At 45.0% G+C, this 27,021-nt stretch overlaps 1 protein-coding gene across 1 annotated transcript; it reads left to right on the forward strand.

Moving 5' to 3' along the window:
• Nucleotides 1-26,725, forward strand: LOC101595759 (gamma-aminobutyric acid type A receptor subunit pi). The gene is made up of 10 exons (XM_004664994.2): nucleotides 1-149; nucleotides 5,474-5,569; nucleotides 6,054-6,172; nucleotides 11,622-11,689; nucleotides 13,194-13,411; nucleotides 16,092-16,174; nucleotides 20,711-20,848; nucleotides 22,336-22,488; nucleotides 23,306-23,493; nucleotides 24,710-26,725. The coding sequence occupies exons 2-10, from the start codon at nucleotides 5,517-5,519 to the stop codon at nucleotides 25,010-25,012; spliced, it is 1,323 nt and encodes a 440-aa protein (XP_004665051.2). The 5' UTR covers nucleotides 1-149; nucleotides 5,474-5,516; the 3' UTR covers nucleotides 25,013-26,725.
• Nucleotides 26,726-27,021: the final 296 nt, after the last annotated feature.

Genomic DNA, 27,021 nt, shown 5'->3' on the forward strand with positions numbered 1-27,021 from the left:
GACTGGAGAGCCATTCCATTCGAGTGGCTGCATACCTATACAACCACAAGGGTGAAGGCTGGGATGGTGAGAGTCCTGGGCACCCAGAAGAACATGCCCTGCCTGGAGGACCCAAGCACCTGACATAACACGGCCTCAACAGCTGTCCGGTAAGCTCAGTGCCAAGCGCTCCTGAAGCTTGGAGCTTGCACAGAGGGAGCGCAGATCCAGGCGAGATGGATGGGAGGGAAGGAGGCCGGACCTGGGATTTTCTGAGCCCTTACTCTGCCTTGGGCCCTATGAGCCCCTGTTCAAGTGGAAGAAACTAAGCTAAGCCTCGGGGAGACAGATGTAGGAGCTCCTCAGAACAAGTATCAGAGTCCGAATTAAGCTCTTCCTCCCTGACAGTACAGCTGGGATTGCATGCCTCCATGCCACCAGCCCGCCCTGACCAACTTGCAACCATGTTACTTTTGTGATTTTTCTTGGGGGGGGGGTTGGGGGAATGCATGCACTAAAGCCTTTCCTCTCCTCTACCTAATTTGGGCTCCATGTCTGCAACCCCCCCCCCATGCACACACAAATTAAATATGGCGAAGTGACTAAAGCCAAGGACACAGTGTCTGAGTAGAAGGAAGACAGGTCATGGCATACTTGGGCTCCATAATGTTTATGGGATGGAGTGTGTGGAATGGGAGCAGAGGCCCTCATTGGAATTACCTCTATCAGAGCCAGTCCAAAAAAAAAGAAGTGCTATCCCATCTTCCCAGGTGATGCTACCCACCTGTGTCTGACCTGGCCTTCCTCAGGTGGTACCAAGCAGCTCACATGCAGGGTAGCAGCCCCATGCCTGCTAGAGAAAGCTTGAGCTTTGGGTTCTCTTAGTCAGCGAAATTACTCAATTCACCCCAGGAAATATGGAAGGGTGAGAAGAATTAAAATTACTGTTTCTTGAGGATTTTTATTCCTATTTGTCAGATGGGAAAACTGAGGCCAAGAGGTTGAATGACTTGGGTGTGTCTGAATCAAAACCGTGGGTTCTCCTCCACAAGAAGAGATGAAGCTTTTAGTCGAGGGTGTTCCTGCTAGGGCAAGCGTGCATAGGCTGCCAGTACTTAGGAGTGTCTCACTCACACCTCCTGCCCAGGAGCTGCAGAGGGCTGGAGGGCTCCTCCTGGAATCTCCCAGTTGCAGCTGCAGGATTCAGCTTTAGGACACTGACCTCTAGCGGTTCAGGGCATCACCACTAAGTGCTAGCTCCAAGGTCTTTATCCAGTGGGAGATCTAAGCTTCCAGGAAGACTGGCGCATATGGGGCTGGGGAGTGGCTCATCAGTTAAGAGCCTGCTGCTTATATAAAGTCCTGGCAGGGACTTCTGAGATCCGCTGAGATGGCCCCAGTTTGACCCCCAGAACTCACCAAAAAAAAAAAAAAAAAGCTGAATGTAGCCATGCATGTCTAGAACCCCAGTCTGTAGGGGTGGAAACTGTAGAATCATTAGGGCTTTCACACAAAAACCAGCAGCTCTGGGTTGAGGGAGAGACCCCTGGTGAGCAAGAGAAGATGACCCTATACTCTCCTCTGACCTGCACATGGTGCACACACATCTGCATGCACACGTGCATGCACCACACAAAGCACACACACACACTACGCATGTTTACAAAACAAACAAGACTGGTAGAAGCATGAATAGCCACTTGCAAATTGGCTTCTCAGCCATATGGGGTAACGGCTCGATGTGGATAATGAGCCCAGCTGGACTTGCTACTCAGGATGTGCAGTGGACGCAGCATTTCACCCCTGAAAGTGAGTTGGCATAAGGAGCAGAGTCAAGTGTGACCCTGTTCCATTTGGGGGAGCTGGGGATCTTCTTCCTCAATGCAGTACAAGGAACAATTCAAATCACAGCCAAATCCTTCCACAAATCCGGGATTACACTCTTGGACCAGATGGCCATGGTAATTGAATGATTAAGTGCCAAGTATGGCATCTACAGGGCTTCTCTCTTCCATTCTAAATGAGATATGCTCAACCTCCTAGCAGAGCACATGAATAAATGCAATCGCATTTCTCCTTCCAGCCTCCATATTGCCTCCCTAATATATGGCTAGTCACCAGGAAGGTTTTATTCTATAGCGCACTTGGAGCTGAATGCTACATGGTTTCCCAGTGAACTTGACCAAGGGAAGTTTCATATAGGAGGTAGGAAAATTGAGGAATATTTCAAAATGAGAACTGGGTCAGTTCAGACCACATGAGGAGGGAAAAATACAAATACCAAGAGCTGAGGGAAGAGGCTGAGTGGGGTTAGAGGGACAATAGATAAGCCTCCACTTATTTGTTCAGAGTCCCCCAACTTCTTTGTCCAACTGGCCTATGCAATGTGCTCTTCCAGAATCAAGTGATGTCTCCATGACTTTCTTTGCATACCAAACCTTCCCTTGCCCAGGCTCCTGGAGTAGGATAATGACTGGGCATCCAGCTCACTGTATGCATACCTGTCTCCCCACTAGACAGAACCTCTCTCAGGTAATGTCTCACATATCTGCTTCATAAAAGGTGCTCGTTTAGTCTTCAGACCATTGAATGAATTAAGGGTGTGGGGGCCACTCTATGGCTTGATGTTAGGGACAGGGAAAGGACAGGGATGGGGAAGAAAGTGTGAAAATAGTCACAATACAATGAATATGTTGGTTTTCTATTTTGAAAATATTTTCATTCATTTGCAAGCAGAGAGAGGAGAGAGACAGACAGAGAGAATGGGTGTACCAGGACCCCCGTCCTTGCTGCCAACAAACTCCAACATGTGCCACTTTGTGCATCTGGCTTCTATGTGGGTGCTGGGAAATCGAACCTGGGTTGATAGGCTCTGTGGGCAAGCACCTTAACCACTGAGCCATCTTACCAACCCTTGACAACATATTTTTAAATTTTTCTTTACTTGCACATGTGTGTGTGTGTGTGCCTGCCATCTACAAAGGTGTTCATTACCGATGTATAACAGTGAAAGCTTTGGGAATAACTTAGTGTTCGTGAAGAGGACTCATGCCATGTGAACAATGGGCTCTTTGATAGTATGAGATGGCTTGTTACCATAAGGAAGAGCCAAGCAGATCTACATTAACTGACGTGGAACGGCGTGGCTGACGCTGGGAAGAGCACGTGTCGTGGGGCAAAGATTAGGAGAACTGGAGTCAGCACCCTTGGTTTCAAGTCAGCTCCTCACTTGCTATGTAACCTTGGGAATGTCACATCTCTCAAAGCCCGGCATTCTCCTTTGTAAGTGAGAACAGTCATATCACTACTTCAAAGATGTGTACAGAGTTTAGAAGTGAGCACACATACAATATCCAGTAAATACATCATTTCTGGCCAGGTGTGGAGGCTCACACCTTTAGTCCCAGTACTCAGGAAGCGGAGGCAGGTGGATTGCAGTGGATTCGAGGCCAGTCTGAGACTACATAGTGAGTTCCAGGTCAATCTGAGCTAGAGCAAGACCCTATCTCGAAAAAACAAAAAGTGAATAATTAGTGTATTACACTTAAACAAAAATGCATATTACTTCAATTTTTAAAAAAGATAGACATACTTTGAATTATTATTTTTTTGCTTGAGAAAGAGTATGGGCACTTCAGGGTCTCTTGCCACTGTAAAACTCTAGATGTATGCACCACTTTGTACATCTGGCTTTACAGGAGTATGTGCCAATAAAACAATTGTTAACAATGTACATATCTTAGAAAATGTGGGAAGGACTTAATACTGTCATTGTTTTGCTCATATCTTTTAAAACCAACTTTGTTTTGCTTTTATTTTTCATTTTTTTGAGGTAGGGTCTCACTATAGCCCAGGCTGACCTGGAATTCACTAGGCAGTCTCAGGCTGGCCTTGTACTCACAGTGATCCTCCTACCTCTGCCTCCTGAATGCTGGGATTAAAGGTATGTGCCACTATGCTTGGCCAATTTTGCTTTTTTTAGAGCAGATTTTTAATATTTTATTTTTATTTAATTATTTGAGAGAGAGAAAGAGGCGGGGCAAGGGGAAGAGAGAGAGAGAAAATGGGCATGCCACAGCATCCAGCCACTGCAAACAAACTCCAGATGCATGTGCCACCTCGTGCATCTGGCTTATGTGGGTCCTGGGGAACTTTGAACCTGGGTCCTTTGGCTTTGTAGGCCAGCACCTTAACAGCTAAGCCATCTCTCCAGCCCTAAAGCAGTTTGATGTTTGAGTAGAACTGAGCATCCCATCCACATACAACCATCCCCACTATCAATACCTCACACTAGGGCGGTACATTTGTTATCACCTATAAACCTACGCCGACACGTGGCTAGGACTTAACGCTTCAAACTTTATACATTCCCATCTTGTTTTCATTTCTACAGTGAGCAGGTATCGGATTTTTGAAAGTAGCATAAAGGTGAATGACTAACTATGACCAAAAGCTTCAGATTACAGATGCAGATTCTAGATGTGAGCATGCTCACTGGAGTCTTCACAGAGGAGGCAGTGACCCCACGGGGCCATAATGGAAGGAGCCTAAGCCTAAAAGTCTAAAAGTCTCATGCTGCCATCTTACCAGTCAGTTGGGCCAGTGTCTGGTCGACCCACTGCCTCGTGCTCTCTGAGGGGCATCTGACAGCATCTCCGCAGCTGGAGGCCCTGGACCGCGTCTGCTCAACAGTTCTCAGGCATACACTGGCACATGCTCAGTGGATTGCCTCCGCGCTTCAGGGATCAGGATGAGGTGTGGGAGGAGGCGAGAATCCCCAGTGTCCTTGGGAAAGCACAGGCCATTGATGGTCCCTGAAGTAGACTTTTGAGGGGCACGGCAGCCAGCTGGGGGCTCCCAGTCACCTCTGACACTCACCAGTATGATGGTCATTCCATGAGTCTGTTTCCTTATTGAAAAATAGAGACTAAAGCTGGGCGTGGTGATGCGCGCCTTTAATCCCAGCACTGGGGAGGCAGAGGTAGGAGGATCGTCAAGAGTTCAAGGTCACCCTGAGACTACATAGTGAATTCCAGGTCAGCCTGGGCTAGAGTGAGACCCTACCTCAAAAAAAAAAAAAAAAGAAGAGAGACTATTCTACCCATCACACAAGGCCAGGAGGAGGCTTAGTTGTGAAAGCAACCCTCCTGGAAGGCCTAGACCCTGGGATAAATAAGACAGTGTCTGCTTGGATCAGCCTGAACCTAGAGTCAGAGGTATCAAAATGAGAACAGGGTAAAGACAGTGTTAAGGCTCCCTGAAGGTGCAGACCAAATCCCCCTCCCCCACCAACACACACACACTGGCTATGTTTCCTAGTTCTGATGAGCCATTGTATAAATAAGGGCTCCACCTGCACGTGGAGCTTTCCCAGATGACACACAGGGAGAGGAACTATACTAGACAGTTGCCTGGCAACCCACAGCAAGCAGCCGGGCTGGAGCAGGAAGCCTTTGGGTGGTCTCCCTCACCTTTGCCCCATCGGTCTCCCCAGGTGACTCTTTCTCCGACCCCTGCCTGTGAACATCTCTTTCAACATGAGCCACAGCCTCCACTTGGCGTTCGTGTTTCTGAGTCTCTTCACTGGAAGGTGAGCTCGACTCTGCCCCGAAACAGCCTTGGTGCGAACTGTTTGTTGTACGGCCGGCCCCGTGCTGGGAGGGCTTGCAGCATGGGCTCCTTACTTCTAGAGAGACCAAAAGCCAACCCTTCACTTCCCTAACACAACTGACCAGTGACACCTTTGTGATTCGTTTTATTTAGAGAACGAAAGTTATCAAAATGCCACAGGTGTCACAGGCAGACAGATCTCTCGTGTTTTTTGAAAATACACTTGAACGGATCCCAAATTATTGTGAAGAATTTCATCTGTAGCAATGTGGGTGCTAAAATGGAAATGCACACTCACTAACTGAAAAGTAAGAGAAAGAGATTTCTCCTTAGGAAATTCACCACACGCACACATACACCCCCACACACACACACTCACACACACCTTCAAGTTCATGTCTATGCATATATATTAATACTCAAACAGCACAGGCAAAATATATATATATATATTTCTTTTCCAGGATGTGCATCCAGGGAAACCAGTTTAACGTGGAGGTCAGCAGAAGTGACAAGCTTTCCTTGCCTGGCTTTGAGAATCTCACTGCAGGATATAACAAATTTCTCAGACCAAATTTTGGCGGTAGGTTATCCTCTGTGACCAGGACATAAATTCAAAAGGACAGGCACAGAGACAAAACGGCACAGAGAGCTTTGGCAGGCTTTGCTGACTCCACTCTCTGACCTGCAGCCTACTTGAGAGCTTGGTAAGGATGGATGAAGGTGTATGCCAATGGTTTACTTTATTTATTTATTTTGTATTTTAAAGGTAGGGTCTCACTCTAGCCCAGGCTGACCTGGAATTCACTAAAGTAGTCTCAGGGTGGCCTCGAACTCAAGGCGATCCTCCTACCTCTGCTTCCCAAGTGCTGGGATTAAAGGCGTGCGCCACCACACCCGGCGCCAATTTATTTTTAATGTACCTTGAAGAAAACACTTTGCCTTTCCACTATAAGATAAAGATGAGCCAGGCCTGATGGCATATGCCTTTAACCCCAGCCCTTGGGGGGGCAGAGGTCGGAGGGTCTCTGTGAGTTTTGAGGCCAGACAAAGACTACATAGTGAATTCCAAGCCAGCTTGGGCTACAGTGAGCCCCTACCTGAAAAAAAAAAAAGATAAAGATAAAGACAACTCTTTTCCATTATTGCAAGAGCCTCTACCAACCTCTCCTCCCACCTCCTCCAGGATCATTCTTCGGGGAACTCAGCACACCACCAGCACTACCCCACTGCTTTTCCTATCTGCAACCTGTCACCTCCCAACTGTCTCCCCACTTACACCTGGATGACCTTCCTGGATCATTCGCCTCCTCAGAGCACTGGCATGTACCCCAGCATCCTTACCTGGAGTCCGGGCATTCCAGGCCCTTCCCAACCCAGTCTCTGTCTGCTTGCCATTCTCATTCTCCCACAATGCTCCCCAGTGTGCCCTAATGCCCACCGGCGTCCTTAGCCTCCTGACCTCTCCGGCTTTGCAGGGCTCTTCCGGCTTACCTTCCTAGAAACATGCCAGTTTCCCTTCGTGTATCAAAGCAAATGCTACCATCTGCGCGGCCTGTCCCTTGCTTTGGACACACCGCTGAATCATAGTCCATTCCCCAGTCTACCTTGCCTGGCTTTATGACTGTCTCGGCTCTAGGTTCACCCAAAAGAGGCTCAATGTTTGACTTGTAGCAAGTTATGAACTAGTGTTTGTTGAAAGAATGATGTGAGGAGAAATGAACTGGATCCATTACACATCTGTATTGAGATTCTTAGAACTGACTAGAAAGTTCTAGAAAGAGCCTTGGAGATGACCAAACCTGAGTTTGGCTCCTAGCTATACTACTTAGCATTTCCATCTGTTTCCCTTTCTGGGAAACGGGAACGTTCCATCTCCCTAATATGTAGGACTGGATGAAGTGCATAACCATCAAGTGTCCTGTCTGCCATGGAGGCTGGGTACAGTGTGTTTAACCCTTTCCCCTCCCACTCCTCTCTTTAGATGAGAACACTCTCTGCTCAGATCTGAGACTGGGGGGTCATTCCAGGTTCACTGGGTCTCAGGGGCCAGGGGAGTATTTCCTCCTCAAGATATTTGAGGGAGGAGAAGAAAGCTGGGTGAGGTCTGACCCCAAGGTAAGGAAAGAGGGTTCATTGGGAGTATAGACAGAAGTGTGTTGGGGACGGCCACCAGGAAGTCTCTGTGCTCTTTGAGCATGCCTGTTTTAAGCAGTACTGCCGCTGGGCTCGGGTCCCTGGGTGGCTGCAGCCCATGGGAAGCATCCTAAGTCCATCTCACCTGCTCAGCTGGGGCAATGCCTGGCCATAAAGCTCTGTTCCTCACCTCACAGAACCTAGAGGACCCTCACATGCCCAGGGCTTCCCAGGTCTTACTGAGCACCAGCCACAAGCTCGTAAGTCTGGAAAGCTTATTTGGTTCTCTTTCTGTTACCTCCCAAACCTCAAAGAGTTAAGTCAAGAGACTGCCCTTCACGTTTGCAAGTTCACAGGCCACAGAGGCTGGGCCTTAGTGAGGAAGCTGTTCTGATGGTGTGAGGACCAGTCCTATCTAGAGGAATGGGTGGGAGAGACATCAGTTACGAAGAGACAGAGCGTAGACCCTTGTTGGGTGACTTTTGGCACTCTCCCTCCTGAGGGAACCTTGTCTTGCTTGGTGGCCTGGAGGCTCGTGGAAATACCATTGCTTCCTGTGACATACACTCAGCTTCTTGGCCACCAAGGTCCTTGGAAGACAAAAGCACCATATGACTTTCCAGGGACCATGCTAGACAGGGTAAAAGTTCCCAAGTGGGCACCACCAGCACTTCTGGGAACTGACTTTGATCTCGTTCCTAGGAGAAAGGTGCCCTCTGGTGGCACAACTAACATTTATAACTCCAGGGGAAGAAAGAGCAAACTGAGTCATAAACAGCCAGCAAGGGAAAGACCTGAACTACACCAGCTAGAGAGAGAGGGAAAAAAAAAAAAAAAGGAACAGAAAACGCTGTGGGCCGGAGCACGTGTATGTTTTCTTCTCTGCAATCATTGTTCAGGGTCCCAGTGTTTCCCACACTTCCCAACTCAGTTCTCCATGGCGGGCACCTGTCTTAGCCTGTTTCATGCCACTGTCATAGAATACCCAAGCCTTGGTACTTTATGGTGAATTCGACTTTATGGGTTCATAGTTCAACATCTAGACGTAAAATTTCCCACCTCTTGAGACTGCTACAAAGGCAACGAGATTTCAACATGAGTCTTGGGAGCGAATAAATACTTCTACCATAACTTGACATATATGAAATTAGCACAGAGAAGTTTAGTAACATGTTCAAGGTCACAAGACTGTTACGTGGCCTGTATTGAGACTCAAGCACTTCTCCCTGCTTCCAAACTCTGGTTTGTTTTGTTTCTGTTTTGTGTAGAATGGTGTGAAATGTGTGGTTTGTGGTGTGTGTGGTGTATGCACGTTGATGCACTGACATGGTGCCCCATGTACTTGCCTGTGGCCGCCAGAGAAAGGCATCAAGCATCCCCTTCCATCACCTATTTTTCCTCGTCTCTTACTGGGTCTGGCTTCTTGCCAACAGCAAGCTCCAGTCATTCTCCAGTCTTCTGTACAGGGCTAGGATTACAGATGGCATTGTTGTTTTTATGTGCATTCTGGAGATCTCAACTCCAGCAGTCTCTGACCTCCTCAGCCCTCATGCCTGGGCCATCTCTCTAGCTCCTCAAACTCTTTTTTAAAAATATTTTTTGTTTATTTTTATTAATTTATTTGAGAACAACAGTCAAAGAAAAAGGCAGAGATAGAGAGAGAAAATGGGTGCATCAGGGCCTCCAGCCACTGCAAACAAACTCCAGATGCATGCGCCCCCTTGTGCATCTGGCTTATGTAGGAACTGGGGAACTGAGCCTCGAACCAGGATCCTTAGGCTTCCAAGGCAAGCACTTAACTGCTAAGCCATCTCTCCAGCCCCAAACTCTTTTTTAAGTGTGTGTATTTGTGGGTATGAGAGAGAGGTGTACAGGTGCATGAATGCCACAGTGCACATGTGGAGGTCAGAGGACCCCCTTAGAGTTTTTGTCCTTTCCTTCCACCTTGCCTGCCTCCCTTATTGCTATTGTTACTGTTTCCTTTTGGCTGCTGTGTGTGCAATGATTTGGCTGGCCCAAGAGCTGCTGGGTTCTCCTGTCTCCATCTCCCATTGCCATACGCACATTGGGATTATATACACTTGAGCCTCTCTGTCTACAGCTCTACATGGGTTCTGGGGAATCAAACACAGCGAGCAGACTTGGAAGCAAGCACTTTTTAACTGCTGAGCTCTTCCCAATTTCGCTGCTTGGACTGGCAGAGAACGCTTTGTCACCACACCCTTTCCAGGGTCTGCCCTCAAAGAGCTCCCATTTCCCTCCAACTATTAGCTTTCACTTATCTCTCCATTGCATTGGCTAAAACTCTACTTCCCAACTCCTGCCTATACTCTGTGGCTTGATTTCCCTAGATTACTAATCCCTTATTTATTGTTACTTTGTCTGATTCTAAAGGACAGGATGCTTTCAAGCTTTGCAATCCCACCTCTCCTCTTCCTGGTTAATGTACTTCCTCTGTCCCCTGAGATTCCCCCAATTACTTAATATACCTGAAAGCTACTGCTTCCATTAACCCGCTGAGCAAATTTTTCTTTCTCTGACCTTGGCTAGGATTATGGAAGAAAGTAGGAAAGAGAAATATTACTGTTACATTAAAAATGTGCCAGGCATGATGCTGGAAGCTGTGTTCAGGTAACCATTTCGAGCATACATTCCCTCTTGCTGCCACTTTGAAAAGACAATCCCAGCTCTGCCATTTTACGCTCTCTCAAAGTGCCCTATGATGACATTAGCATCATCCCCTGTACAGGTGAGAAGACCGCAGCTCTAAAAGAGTTGGTAACTAAGCCAGGCATGGTGGCGCATGCCTTTAATCCCAGCACTCAGGAGGCAGAGGTAGGAGGATCACTGTGAGTTCGAGGCCACCCTGAGACTACATAGTTAATTCCAGGTCAGCCTGGACCAGAGAGAGATCCTACCTCAAAAAAAATAAAAATAAAATAAATAAAAGAATTGGTAAATTATACCAGTTGGCAAAGCTAACCAATATCAGAGCCAAAATCGAAACTCACTTGACTCAGACTCACAAGCTTTCTGCCCACATCTAAGGAGCTGGCTTGCCCTGGTTGGCTTCTGGCAATGGCTCTGATACTCTGATATTTAGAGCATAGACTGATTTTCTCTTGAATTCTTCAATTTGCCCAGACTTCCAGAGTCTAGAGGCATAACTGAGTCTGGAATTCTAAATAGTTCAGTGTTCCTGGAAAGTAAAAGAGGAAGCAAGTGTCGGGGGCTCAGCTATGAGCAGTCTTCAATGTCATCTGGTAGCAAATTTACTTAATCAAAGGGAAGGAAAAAGTCATCTGCCCTAAATCACATTAGCTGTCACACTTCACACAATTCATCCCTTACAAGCGCCACAGGAAAAATCCTCTATGTAAGAAGGGGCAAACAGCTGGGCGTGGTGGCACATGCCTTTAATCCTAGCAATCCGAAGGCAGAGGTAGGAGGATCATCATGAGTTTGAGGCCAGCCTGAGACTACATAGTGAATTCCAGGTCAGCCTGAGCTAGAGTGAGACCCTACCTCAAAAAAATAAAATAAAATAAAAAGAAGGGGCAAATGCTCTGCCATTGCCCTCTTTAAAACAGGCAGTAACTGCTAAGTGATCTTTCTTAGGTATGAATATAGCCCACATACCTGTACCTATTCCTCATACAGTATGGCTGCTCCTGAGATGGGAAAGATAGAAATTACTTTCTAATTTTTATAGTTCCAGATTATTCAAATTTTTCTAATGAATACGCTTTATTTTATAATCTTTAATAGTTTTGTTTACCAATGCACTAATGCATATATGGTGGCTAAGGGAGAAGAGAGCCTGGGGACGGGTTATTGAGAGGAGAAACATGTTTGTTTGTTCTTTCTGTTTTGTTTGTTTGTTTTTCCATTCTCAGGAGATCCCGTTCAGATAGCCCTCACTCTGGACATCGCAAGCATCTCTAGTATTTCAGAGAGTAACATGGTAAGTGTTGTCTCTTTGTGCTGCCCCCACGGAGTCCATCTCCTTGTTTATAACGGGGATATCCTTGCAAATTACTCAGAAACAGAATGGCAGAGACTGGCGCCCTACCCCCAAAATCAAGACAACAGGAGAGGCTTATGTGGGGCTAGGTGTCGGCTCAGCAGTTAAAGGCACTTGCTTGGGAAGCCTGGCAACCCCAGTTCAATTCCCCAGCCACCCACGTGAAACTGGACAGGCATTCATGTGCAGCAGCAAGGGACCCTGGTGAATGCATGTGTGCGCACGTGCATACACACACACACACACACACACACACACACACACACATAAATAAATTCATTTGAAGAACTTCTTTAGAACAAGTTTTGTGGGCTTCAGGAAGAAAACAGACTCAAAGGCTAAGAAGAGAGAAACCAGAAGATGAAGCGGGCACTTCTAGTGAGGGATAAATACAGTGGGGAAAAGAATAAAAGTGTGGTGTTGGGGTGCAGATGCCACAAGGCCCTTCAGAGAACAGGCATCAGCTGATGAAACTAACAACCTAATGCCTGCCTGAAGAGGTCACATCCAAAACAGGTCACATTAGAGGCAGTGTGCCAAAAAGGCATGTGGTCCATGCTGGGCAAATCCTGGGAAACCCAAGCCCTTTGCCCACTAAACCCCTCAGCAGTTTGATGGAAACTGTGATGTCAGACACAGTGAGTTTTTATGTCAAGTAGGTCATGGTCCTGACAGTGGGAGTTGTTATCCAGAATAATAGGGTACTCTGTTCTCCTATTACTACAGACAACTACCCCACCACATAACAATTTTCCCATGTCTATGCATTCCTTTTTTTAAATAAATAGTTTATTTAGTTATTTGAGAGAGAGTGAGAGAAAGAAAATTAATGGGCATGTCAGGGCTTCTACCCACTGCAAACGAACTCCAGACACATATGCCACCTTGAGTGTGGTGGTTTGAATAGATGGCCCCCAATATATTCAGTGTTTTATTACTTTGTAGTTTGCATCTGCAGCCACCTGTCTGGAGGCGGTGTCACTAGGCGGATCTTAAGGTGTGGTGGTGGGTTTCAGATTTCAACCTAAAGATATGCAAGGTGTGCCAAGCTGGAGTTCCTGAAGTGTGCTGTGCTATGTGGCTTTAGGCTTGTGCTTTTCTCTCCCTCTCTGCTTGGTCCTGTGAAGGCAGGCCAGCTTCTTCTGCCATTTATAGCTTCAATAAATATTCCTTCCTCCATAACTGTGCCTGGACTGGAAGTTCATCTCAGCGAACCTGAAGCTGTCTGCTACATTGGGCATCTGGCTTACGTGGGTAGTGGGGAATTGAACTTGGGCCCTTAGGCTTTGAGGCAAATGCCTTAACTGCTAAGCCATCTCTCGGGCCCCTATGCATTCTTGATTTAAGCAGAAGTGGGGAGAAGAGAACAACTTCATCCCTTTTCTTTGATTTTTGGAGTCTTCCTCTCACTGCCAACCATTTCCATCCTCTGCCTTGCTCTTAGGATTATACAGCCACTATATACCTCCGGCAGCGCTGGACAGACCCACGGCTCGTGTTTGAAGGAAACAAGAGCTTCACTCTGGATGCCCGCCTGGTGGAGTTCCTCTGGGTCCCAGACACTTATATCGTGGAGTCCAAGAAGTCCTTCCTCCATGAAGTCACAGTGGGAAACAGGCTCATTCGACTCTTCTCCAATGGCACAGTCCTGTATGCTCTCAGGTGACCAGCTACCTACCAGGGACTTCAGGGCCAGAGGGGCAGAAGCTAGGAAGAAAGACATAGATACATTTTGAATAGTTCTGACACACTCTGAGCTTCCATACTTACCGTCCTGTGCTCTTATACCCTGTCCCCATTACAGAGGGGCTTTTCTCTGTCCATTCTGGTGCTGCAAACATCTGCTGAGCACCTGCCCTGGGCCAGGCCCCAGGCAGGAGACTAAAGACACAGACCTAAATAAAGACATGTCCTGTCCGCAAGGACACAGACACGTAAACAAGAGAAGTCTGGCACCAGGGCTCAAGTTGGGGAAAGGTTAGTGGCTTGGAGGTGATAGACGACGTTTCATAGGAATCTGAGCTGAGCCTTAAAGGGTAAGGATAGTTAGCAAAAGAAGGGTAGTGACGTGAGGTAACAGTGAGGCCCATGCTAGTAACTTTCCTTTAAGAGCATCTACAGCAGGGGACCTCCAGTGTGCATCTCTGTTTCTCTGAGTCATGCTTGCACAGAGACACCAGGTGCTTTGCCCCAAAGCTTCTGCCTACTTGCATCCATAGGCTGTCCTTTGCCTCCTCCCCAAATTCCTAAGACCTAAAAGTCTATGGCCATTGCCATCTCATTACTGGGACAAAACACTCAACCAGAAGCAGCTCACAAAAGGAAATGGGGCAGTGGCTAGACAGTTGTCTTAGTGGTTAAGGTGCTTGCCTGCAAAGCCTAAGGATGGAGGTTCGACTCCCCAGAACCCACGTAAGTCAGATGCACAAGGTGACACATGCTCACAAGGCGGCATGCACATCTGGATTTCGATTGCAGTGGCTAGAGGCCCTGGTGTACACATTCTCTTTCTCTTAAAAATAAAAAAAACAGGAAAGGGATTATTGCAGCTTACAGTTTCAAAGGGAAGTTCCATCTGGCAAAGAAAACATGGCAGAGCAGAGGCTGGGCATCCCATCTTGTCACATCAGCTGGGAGGTCACAGCAAGAGTGAGCTGGCTCTGAACACCCAATAGACTCAACTAATATCTCAAGGCCTTTGTGACCCACCTCCTCCAGCAAGGGTTCACTGGCTGAGAATCAAGTATGAGGCTTAATCACAAACACATAAGGCTAAGGGGGTCAGTTTACATTCAAATTACCACAAGACCATTCCACCCAATTGTTCCTGGGCCCCTCATTGGCTGGAACAGAAAAGGGGTTCCCTAAATGCTGCATGAGGCAGCCTACAGCAGATGACTTACCCCGAGTAAGGACTGTGCACACTTATGCTCCCAGAGGCCTGGGGAGGAGGTCAAGACCCAAATGTGAATGGATCTGAAGTTATAAAGCAGGGGCTGAGATAACCCCTCAGTGGATTTGCCTCAGTAGCACTAAATATTGCAAAGACTGGCCCGAACCCCAGCTGCTCTCTCAAGGAGCCTAACTCTCCTTTCACCCTAACTCTAGTTCACATTTTCCCATGCAGCTATGGGAACACGTTCCCACAGCATGCTTGTGAATGTGTGGGTGCCCATATGTGCCTAGATGTGCACTTTTCTAGCTGTGTTAAAGCACCTAGTACAATCAGCCTTGTGCAAGGATTTTGAATGAATCCTAGTCAGTGCTTAAAAGCCTCGCTTAAACTCCTTGCTCTGTCCTTATCAGCTCTGTGACCTTAAGCAAATTACTTGACTCTCTGAGTCACAGTTTCCTTAGCAGCAAAAAGAAAGTAATGGCGTTTCCCATGTCATCGAGCTGATGGAAGAGTTCAGCACATAAAGTGCTCAGACGAGAGACTGGTTTGAAGACAGCAATCAGGAACCGGTAGCTGTCGTTCTCCACCTCCTTGACGGCACTGTAGATCTTCCTCGGGCTGGGCACCCTTGCTATGAACACCTCTTTTGCTCAAATTACCTAGCACAGTGCTTAATACATAAGAGAGCCGACTAGAACGTGGGTGTCTACAAACAGGAAGATAAAAGCCTGTCTTTTGGAATCTCTACTGTGAGGGTTTCACTGATTTGGGAGGCGGGGGAGGGAGAGAGAGAAAATGGGTGCACCGAGGGCTCCTGCCAATGCAAACATGAACTCCACACCCACGTGACACTTTGTGCATCTGGCTTTATGTGGGCACTCGGGAATCAAATCTGGGCCATCAGGCTTTGCAAGCATTGAAGTGCTGAGCCATCTCTCCTGCCCTAGTTGAACATCTTTGAGTGAATCTCAAAGGCCATGGAGCCTGGAGCTCTCCAGTGCCCCTGCATCCTGACCTCATCAAGGAATCAAGAGACCAGGGCCTCCTGTCCCAGCTTGCCACTCAGAGCCTCGTGAGCCCAATCAAGTCCACAGATCACTCTTTTAGCCCTGTGTGAGTTTTTCATGAAGATCCCATTGGAAAAAAAAAAAGAAGTATGAAAGCATCTCAAACTAGCTGGTGAATGAATAGGAGATTCTATTATATTGTTGTACGTTTTGCTTCTGAGTTGCTAGCATTCTAGCTCGTTCCATTCTGGGACCAGCCAGAACTGAGTCTCATGGGTAGTAAACACTTCAAGAATGCTTTGGGTATGACTCCAAGCCAAATGTTCCCAGAAGTCTCAGTGAAAGTCCTCTTGCAGCCGTTCTTGGAAGAGAATGTGTTCTTACTACAGTTTCTCATAATGCTCTTTCTCAATCCGTGGTATTTTTTTTCTTTTCTTAGAATTACAACAACTGTTACGTGCAACATGGATCTGTCTAAATACCCGATGGACACGCAGACATGCAGGTTGCAGCTGGAGAGTTGTGAGTATATGTCCTGTGACTTTCCTGCGTGACTTGGATACGTGTTTCACAGAATAACCTTGGCTCACAATGGATTGAGCTTTTCAGAATGTACTTCAAAACAAATTTAATTATTGTCAAAGAGAAAGAAAAGGAACATCTTTGAGGGGGAACCACTGTGTATTAGTACCAAATAGATGGTAGATGAGACAAAGAAAATAGTTTAATGTAGTTAATCACATAGACCAGAAGACCACAAACTATACCCATGCATAAAAGCCAACCAATCATCTGTTTCTATAAGTGAAGTCTTTTTTTTTTTTTTTTGGTTTTTCAAAATAGGGTTTCTCTCTAGCCCAGGCTGACCTGGAATTCACTACGTAGTCTCAGGGTGGCCTCAAATTCACGGCATTCCTCCTACCTACTACTGAGTGCTGGGATTAAAGGTGTGCACCACCATGCCTGGCAAAGTGAAGTCTTCCTCGACCAGAGCAATACCCATTTATGTATGTGCTATCTGTGGTCACCATCAAAAGAACAGAGCTAAATGTTTGGGATAGAGACCGTATGGTCCACAAAGCCTTAAATAAAATCATCATTCTACTTTTCAGTAGGTCTAAGAACCTCTAATAAGCTAACTCCATTTGACATTCCAAGAAGGTATGGTAGGATTACCCATACTTTTACAACCATGGACTCTTGTCTCATGAGCATTTCTGTTATAGAAAACATCCTGATGAGAATGGTCCTAGACTAGCTCCTGATACTTAGGCTTGTATCGTTTTGTTTGTGTCATCTATCAGGTAACTCATCATCAAAGGGTCCCGGTGAGTTCTTCAAGAACCGTTCCACAGTCATGATCTTCTCCCCTGCAGCCACGCTTGGTCTACCAAAACGAATTCAACCACAGGGCCCTATAGAAGCTGTGAAGGAGTCATGGACCTTTCACAAAAGTCCTTTCCATTTCTCAGCAAATATGCCTCAGGCTACTCTTTGAGGCCGAGAAAGCCTTAAAGGTTTTCTTTTTTATTTTGCAGCTACAAAGTCACTGGGGCCACTAGATAAACCTCACTATGTAACCACACAGGATGTAGAATAGAAAAATAGCTTATGTTATGACCTTGATCTGCTGTTGCTCTGGTCTCCTTGACCAAACCATTTTTCAATTAATAGCAATAACTAACAACAACAATAAAATTCATCCTTCCTTCCTTCCTTCCTCCCTTCCTTCCTTCCTTCCTTCTTTCCTTCCTTTTTTTTAGAGAAAGTGTGAGAGCAAGAGTGAGAGTGTGAGAGAGATTGAGAATTGGCCCACCAGGGCCTCAGGCACTGCAATCAAACTCCAGATGCTTTCACCCCCTAGTGAGCATGTGCAGCCATGCACTTGCCTCTCCTTTCTGTATCTGACTTATGTGGGATCTGGAGAAAAATCAAGCATGGGTCCTTAGGCTTCACAGGCAAGCACCTTAACCACTAAGCCATCTCTCCAGCCCCTAACATTCTTTACCTGGCAAATCCCACTCTATCCATGTGCCAGACACTATTACTTATCTTCCAAATAATGCTATGTGATCTTTTTCTCAATTATAGAAATTGAGGCTCATAATGTTTTAAAATATTTTTGTTTTATTTATTTATTTATTTGAGAGTGGCAGAAAGAGAAAGAGGCAGATAGAGAGAGAATGGGCACGCCAGAGCCTCCAGCCACTGCAAACAAATTCCAGACGCGTGTGCCCCCTTGTGCATCTGGCTAACGTGGGTCCTGGGGAGTCGAGCCTTGAACCGGGGTCCTTAGGCTTCACAGGCAAGCGCTTAGCCACTAAGCCATCTCTCCAGCCCAAGGCTCATAATTTGCCTAGTGTTTTCCTAAAAGGATATGGCAACTAGAATTGGAACCCAGACACTGGACCCCAGATTCCCAGGGTCCTCTAACACTCAGACAGCTCTTCCACTAGGCCGGAGAGTCTCATGGGGTTGTGTTCCAATGGCTCATTTGTGATCTGAGCTACACATTTTTCCTGAGTCAACCATAAAGTGTTTTTTAAAGAGTTATATGAGGAAAACTCCTTTCCTGTTTCTCCAGTTTCCATCTGTAATCATTATTTCCCAAAAATGGAGTAACCATGTGATACTTGTTTTGGACTTACAAATCCTGCCAAATGCTAAACTGCATCACTATGTGATTATCACATAGTAGACCCAAACATGTTCCTGTGCTAGTTCCTTTCCATTACTCAGGACCAAGGCCAGTGTTTTTTCTTCCCTCTCTGTCCTAAGGAAAATATCTGAACTCATTCTAATACTTGAGTTTTACATTTTTTTCCCACTGAATTCTCCTCCTCATGTGGAGGGCTCATTGAGTTCCATCTGTCTGCTGTCAGTTTTAGAAAGTCAAATGCATTTAGTTTATCTACTTAATAACCAAATAACTATTCTTTGTTGGACACTGGTATGTGTTTGCAATGCAAAGAGAAAACCAGTGTTCAAGATGTACTATCTAATTGAGGACACAGGACTCAAAGCAATTGTGAAAGAATGTCATAACAATAAAAACTAATGACACTACAGAAGCCTTGGGGAATCATAGGCTCCCTCGGGGAGTGTCTTCTGAAATCAGAGTAGGGATCAGTTGAAGCTGGCTAAGAGGACAGGAACCACATAGAATCTGGTTAAGGCACAAGGGCAAGAAATATAGCAAAGGTTTGTAAGAGCAAATAGGGGTTAAAGTACAGGTTGTGATAGATCACTTGCCTAGCATGTGAAATGTGAAAAGCCCTGGGTCTGATCCCTAGCATCAAAAAAAAAAAAAAAAAAAAAAAACCTTACAAGGCAATCATTGACATTTATCACATAACAGCTTCCAGTACGTAGAAGAGATTATTTGATGTATGTAAAGCTTAGTACAGTCATGTAAGTAAATGAGCATCTAAATTACAATCTGGGAATTCACTTAGAATGGGAATGAAGGTTTTCTCTAAGTTGTTATGTGTCTAATGAATTCCTTGGGATTGTTCATCTCTGTTGTTTCTTGGTATGCTGCCCTGAAAAACCCCCCCAAGCACAGGCACCTGTGAAAGGGAAATGATGCCACAGACATGATTCATCAAGTTGCCAAAGCATGGCTTGCGTAGCAGGAAAAACTCTAGCCCGGTTCTGGGAATGAGCAGGCACTGTACACATAAGGAAGCTAGTGGACAATGTCGGGAAAGCACAACCGTTAGGAGGCAGAACCATTTTTACAGAAGTAGACATTTAATTAAAGATTCGTGGAGATTAATTATCCTATTGATTAAATGCATGCAAAAACACCTTGGAGTAACACAGCTGTCTGGTGGCAGAATGCAACCTGAGGTCATCAGAAAGGGAACTCATATGACAGCCACATGGAAGAAGTACTTTTCCTCCACGTGTCATGGCTGGATTCACCTCAAATTCTAGGGATGAGCTCCTCCGGAAAATTTGGGCATACCATCCCCAGAGAGCCGAGGAAGCCCCCTTGCACATTTGCTAAGCAGATATTTAAGCTTAGGAATCTCAGTTAAGTTTCTTCATACATGCTATTCATAAAAGAGAATTGATAATTACCTCACAGTTTCCCATATCCATCCAAGGACAGAGGATGATGTAGCAATTCTGGTTCTTTACTCCTAAGCCATCTCTCCAGCACTGAGGTTTTTGTTGTTGTTGTTGTTTTGTTTTGTTTTTGAGTGTGTGTGTTGTTGTTATTTTTTCTTTTTTCTTTTTCTTTTTTTTTAGTTTTTCAAGGTAGGGTCTCACCCTAGCTCAGGCTGACCTGGAATTCACTATGTAGTCTCAGGGTGGCCTCGAACCTATGGCAATCCTTCCTCTGCCTCCCAAGTGCTGGGATAAAAGTCATGCACCACCAGGCCCAGCTAGGATATAAAGATTTTTTTTTTGCATTTATACCAATATGAAATATGAACAGACCACTTGCAAGTTCCTGTCAATGCCATACCAGCTGAGATTGCTCTGGAAAGGCAGGATCTAGTGTGAGCTTTGTATGTGTTTGTGGGGATATGTTCAATACTATCATTTTAGTAAGCAAGGAAAACAACTTTTTTAAAATATTTTTTGTTCATTTTTATTTATTTATTTGAGAGTGACAGAGAGAGAAAGAGGCAGATAGAGAGAGAGGGAGAGAGAATGGGCATGCCAGGGCTTCCAGCCACTGAAAACGAACTCCAGACGCGTGCACCCACTTGTGCATCTGGCTAACGTGGATCCTGGAGAATCAAACCTCGAACCAGGGTCCTTAGGCTTCATAGGCAAGCACTTAACTGCTAAGCTATCTCTCCAGCCCAAGGAAAACAACTTCTAAGGCATCATCCACCAGGTTTAGACAATGCTCAGCATAGGACGAGCCCTCAGGGGATGACAAATGGCCCCTGCAGGTGACTTTATTTTGCTGTGCTGGAGGTACTCAGCATGTGTTGGACGGCGCAGTCTTGAGACAGAGCGTGGGCCATTTCCATATTGTAGCATTTCCCAACCCAGTTCAGTCTTCACCATCTTTGCACTTTGGGTTTTATCTGACAGGGGGCTATGATGGGAATGATGTGGAGTTCACCTGGCTGAGAGGGAACGACTCCGTGCGTGGCCTTGAGAACCTGAGGCTTGCTCAGTACACCATTCAACAGTATTTCACCTTAGCCACCATATCACAGCAGGAGACAGGTAACCCTTGTGGCACATTGTATAAGACGAAAAGTAACTGACAGAGGTAAAAGGTTGCATGCTGAGACAAAAATATTATCACGTCTTCATTCCTCCCTGGTGGAATCCAGGCATCCCTAGGTTGAGGTTGTGGGGAATGGAAGTCTGGTCTGAACCTCGATCTATGCCACACCCAGGGTTGATGGTTTCACTGGACAGCGCAGAGCTGGACCAGTTCTGAAGCCTAGTAACTTACCCCGGGTACTTTCCACTGGCAGCTCTAATGCTGAACCTTTCTCATGCATAAAATTGACTCAAGTTTCTATTTCTAAGTAATGCACTAGTGCTGTGTCACAAAGGAATAAAAGTAAGACCAGAGCTCACAGGTAAGAAGGACAGCAGATACCCAACACGAACGGGAACACTCACTGAAACCTAGCAGAGCCTGATTTTTTGGAGTTTGGCGATTAAAATGCACATATGCTACATGGAATGATTTTAGGTGCAAGCAGTTGACATTTCTTCTCAAATCTCATGGATTTTTCTCAGAACCCCCCCTTTATTTTTAATTTATGAGAGAGAGAGAATAAGTGTAGGTGTGCCAGGGCTTCATGCCACTGCAAATTAACTCCAGACACATACACAACATCTGGATTTATGTGGGTACTGGGGGACTGAACCCAGGCCATCAGGCTTTGCAAGAAAGTGCCTTTAACTGCTGAGTCATACCACCAGCCCCTTGTATTTATTTTTTATTTTTTTGGTATTTTGTTTGGGGCCGTTTTGGAAGCAGGGTCTCACTCTAACCTCCAACTAACCTGGAACTCTGCAGCCCTGTCTGGGCTCACACTCACAGTGATTTTCTTGCCTCATGCTCCTTAGTGCTAGGCATGTAGGCATGAGCTACTCTTCCAGGGTCACCTCCTGTTCACCAAAGCACTTCAGGGGCATAGATGGGTACTTGAACCCATGGGCATGTGCTTTGCGCTACAGTAGCGTATTTGCAGCAGCACAGAGCTGTCTGTATTAAGGATATCTCTCTATTGCCTATAGTCCCTAACCTAGGGCATGTTGGTAGTTTCCTAAGGATGCTCCTGAAGTGCTATAAAAATTGGTGATGACACTGAAATAATCATACTTGAAGTATCTTTAATCAGTATATTGACTTGATTCCATGATAATCTTGAGGAATGGATAGTCTCAAGGAATCTTCATTAGGCAAGTACTTTTTTTTTTACAAGTTTCTAGAGAACGCAGAACTGCAAGCTGTAATCTGGTGAACACAGTACTGGAGGAATTCTATCATAGAGAAAAGCACAAGAACATGAGTACCCCGTAAATCCCATTCCATGCAACACCAAGGTCAGTTGTGGAAACTATCAAGGCCGTCTACAACTAACTAGACGTCAGTCAACAGCAGAGGACCTGATGCGAGCATAGTTTGGTTTAACATCCCATAAGGGAATGACTCCCTTCCACGGAGAGACACTGTTTCTATGTCTTCTCAGGAAATTACACGCGGTTGGTTTTGCAATTCGAACTTCGGAGGAATGTCCTGTATTTCATTCTGGAAACGTATGTTCCTTCCACCTTCCTGGTGGTGTTGTCGTGGGTGTCATTTTGGATCTCCCTCGATTCCGTTCCTGCAAGGACCTGCATTGGTAAGTAGTGCCCAGTCGGCAGTTTTGGAGAATCACGTTCTTCCGGTACTTATTTTTTTAATCTACCATTGTTTTCATGATAGTTAAAGGGCAGTTCAAAGAGCTGGTTTCCATTTTTTGTTTTTGCTTTTCAAAAATTTTTATTTATTTGTGTGTGTGTGTGCACATACATGCACATGCACCACACATGCACCATTTTGTTTCTGACTTTACATGGGTGCTGGGGAATTAAGACCAGGCTGATAAGCTTTATAAGCCAGTAGTGCCTTTAGCCACTGAGAAATCTCCCAGGCAAAGAGTTTCATTTCTTGAGAGATAGAACAAAAAAGACATTTTGAATAGTACTACATTTTCCAGCTTGTTTTTTATAGTGACAGATTGTGATTAGCTGGTCCGTTGCCAGTTAGTTTGCATATTTACCACCTCTCTTCAAGGAAAAGACAGAAGGTAATTTTTCTTCTTAAAGCTCACATGACTGGGCATGGTAGCATACACCTTTAATCCCAGCACTCAGGAGGCAGAGCTAGGAGGAGGATCACTGTGAGTTCAAGGCTAGCTTGGCACTACAGAGTGAGTTCCAGGTCAGTCTGGACTAGAGACCCTACTTCAAAAACAACAACAAAGAAAGCCCACATCATTCATATCTGCACAAAATGAATGGCCCTATTCCAGAAATTTGCAGAGTATTCAAATAAGATATGTTCCATTTTTGAGACCTGTCATCACCTTGCCTGATCCTAAGTGGAAACACTTTCCCAGATGATAGAGGCAGGTTAGTGGGCCACCAGCATGGACCATGTCTTGTCTGTTTCCCCAGGAGTGACCACCGTGTTATCCATGACCACACTGATGATCGGGTCCCGTACATCTCTACCCAACACCAACTGCTTCATAAAGGCCATCGATGTGTACCTGGGGATCTGCTTCAGCTTTGTGTTTGGGGCCTTACTCGAATATGCAGTTGCTCACTACAGCTCCTTACAGCAGATGGCAGCCAAAGATAGGGTAAGAATCTGGAGGACCCTGTCTGTCACCTGTCAACTTGTGCTGCATGCTGTAGAGATGAGCTGGACCTGGTTCCTGTCTCCAAGTATTCACTTTGTTCCCATGCTTCCCATCCTTATTCAGGAAGTCATGGTACCCCTTGACAGTGGCTGTTCTTTTCACCAAGTAAAATGAGATATCAAAATTTAGTTCTCTAGCAGAAAGTAACTGTTATCTATACACGATATAAAGTTTTAACAAGAACAAGCATTTATGAGGAAAATCCAATATCAAACCCCTCATCAACAGATGTTTACAAGTTTCTGATTGATATGTAGTGCTATTTAGCTCTTTTCTTTAAGGGCTTGGTTTTTGTTGTTGTTGTCATTGTCGTTTTAGTGTTTTGAGGCAGCGTCATTTCCATAACATACTGAAACTAATGCTATCTGGCAAGAAAATGACAGAGGTCTGATTCGGGAAAATGCTAAACATTATCAATGTGCTTGGACCACAGTGAGCCTAATAGTGAGGAAATGAGGAGTCAGATTAGCCCCAAAAGCCAGTTGCTGTGACCTTGTGTTTGGCCAACATGATCAATGTTCCACATGGCCCCATTATCCAAGCATCAAAGGCAAATGAACATGTATACCAAACAAAGGAGAACTTGGACTTGCAAGGAACATAGCTTTTTGTTTTGTTTTGTTTTGTTTTTGCTTTTTGAGGTAGGGTTTTATTCTAGCTCAGGTTGACCTGGAATTCGCTATGTAGTCTCAGAATGGCCCCTAACTCACAATAATCCTCCTACCTCTGTCTCCCAACTGCTAGGATTAAAGGCATGAACCAACATGCCCAGTGAACATATCTATATTTTATGAGTATGGAAAAGATCTTGAAACACAACCATTTTATATTATCTCTCATACATAGTTACTCTCTTCCACCTGGAATAGAATAGCACTCCATCAAATACCTAGTAGGTGCTTTATACAATTGATACATTTAATCTTTCCATCAGCTTCATGAGGTAAGTGTTTATACCATCACTATTTTGCAGACAAGAAAATCTTAAAGGGGTTTTAGGTGACCAATGTTTTGTAATAACAGGCTGAGTGAGATTTAAACCTAGGTCTGCTAACTTCATAGCTGAGCATTTGACATTTAATACACTATCACATCATATTTTGCATATTCCTTTTTCTGGGTCAAGCTTAAACTAACTGCATTGTCTGTGAATTAGGAGACAGCGAAGGAAGTGGAAGAAGTCAAGATTACTAACATCATCAACAGCTCCCTCTCTAGCTTTAAACGAAAGATCAGCTTTGCTGGTATTGAAATTGCTGCTGACAACGTTGACTACAGCAACTTAACAACAAAAGCCAGTGACAAGTTCAAGTTTGTCTTCCGAGAAAAGATTGGCAGAATTGTTGATTATTTCACAATTCAAAACCCCAGCAATGTGGACCGGTATTCCAAGCTATTATTTCCTTTGATTTTTATGCTAGCCAATGTATTTTACTGGGCATACTACATGTATTTTTGAGATGATGTTGAACTTTCTGCATGCCATATGTCTTTAGCAGAACAGAGTAATAATGTAAATGGTATTCTAAGCCAAGTGTGCACCCTACCCCAAAGGGCTACTAATGGGCTAAAATGGCAGTTGAGTGTGTTTCTTCAAAGAATGAAAATCTCAACAATTATTCTAATGGTTATTACCATCCTTTCCTCTTCACAAAGCCCACGATTACAAGCCTGTGCAGGGCTGTTTACACACCATCTCCCTGGTCTATATTTACCTCAGAAGAATATAAGAAAAAGACCACTAAATGTATTGAAGAGCCCTCACATTTTAGGGGTTGTTTCTATGTTAATCATGTAGTATTTACTGAATCTCAGCAATGTTTATGGAAAACATTGTTCTTAGGGATAATACTTTCTAGTGTGCTTTTTTAGTCCAAAATGAAATGTGGGTTTATGTCAATCCACAGGTAGTTACTGTGCTAACCCAATACCAAGATGAGTTTTAGTAAATATTATTTAATGCCACAGTAGAACTGTCTCCAAATTACAATAAGTCCCATAATTAAAAAGTCAAATACCAGCTGGGCGTGGTGGCACACACCTTTAATCCCAGAACTCAGGAGGCAGAGGTAGGAGGATTGCCATGAGTTCGAGGCCACCCTGAGACTTCATAGTGAATTCCAGGTCAGCCTGGGCTAGAGTGAGACCCTACCTCAAAAAACAAACAAACAAACAAAAAGTCAAATACCAGTGAATAAAATTAGTGAGTCAATAATCTAAAACATGAATCCTTTGATTCCCCAGATTAGAAGGACTGTGGACTTTACTCTCTGTTATGGTCGTCTTTTCAACAGAGTGTATTATATTCCTCAGTCATAAACAAAGCAAAACCCCTTTTACCACTCCAGGGAAATGGGAGAAGCTTTTCAAACCTTATTCTAGAAGTCTTAATACAGAACATTGTCATGAAGACTTGCAGAGTCAAGTCCAGTTTTGGCTACCTTTACTCTCATGCTGGCTGGGTACCAGTGGACAAGGAGTACTCTGTCAGTGAGTCATTTCTCTAGAGGAGCCTTCATCCTGTGTTCCAGTGACTGATCAGGAGTGATGCCTACTAGGTAAGGAGCCACAGTACGTAGGTATAAGCACTTCGCTCAAGTATACTCATATTCCTGATCCTTCTAGCTGGACTACACAGATTAGCTTATCCTATTATTATAAGGATGGGACTGCTGGCTCCAAGTGCTGAATGTTCTGAGCAATGAGACATGTTATAGAACCCATGTTTATGTGAGTGAGCTGTCTATTCCAAGTTCCAGCCACCATCACCCTGACAGAGGAACACATGCGCATCACCTCTGCTCCTTGGACAGGCTCAGACAATATATTGTACCATAAGTGGTGACTTGAAGACAAAGGCTTCCAGTTCAGCCTCAATTATTTTAATGATTCTCACCATACTCAACTCTTTAGCTTCTTTTTCTAATGAATGCATAGTTCTCACCTTCCTTTCCAAAACAAACCATAGCTTTAGGATTTCTTTAATTTCCCACACCTATAGGCTTTCATTCTTTTTGCTTCATATATCCTTTGAAGGGATAGGGCAAAAGGGGGAATGTGATTGAATAATTCAAATATATTTGTGATTTTTTTTTCCTTTTTTTAAATGAGAGCGTGAGGGTGAGCAAGAGAGAGAAAGAGAGAATTGGTGTGCCAGGGCCCCCAACCACTGAAACTGAACTCCAGACACATGCACCACTTTGTGGCATGCATGACTTTGTGCATATGTGTCACCTTATGCATCTGGTTTATGTGGGTTCTGGTGAGTCAACCCTGGGTCCTTAGGCTTCTCAGGCAAGTGCCTTAACCGCTAAGCCATCTTTCCAACCCCCTATTTGTGATATTTTTAAGAAGTTTGAAAATATAACTGCTCTGAAGCTTCATTTAAGCATTAAGGACAATTGTAACTATGTGAAATTATGAAATAAATACAGCATATTAGCTACCTACCAAATTGAGTGGTTATTC

Source organism: Jaculus jaculus, chromosome 6, assembly GCF_020740685.1.
Source record: "Jaculus jaculus isolate mJacJac1 chromosome 6, mJacJac1.mat.Y.cur, whole genome shotgun sequence".
NCBI lineage: Eukaryota > Metazoa > Chordata > Mammalia > Rodentia > Dipodidae > Jaculus > Jaculus jaculus.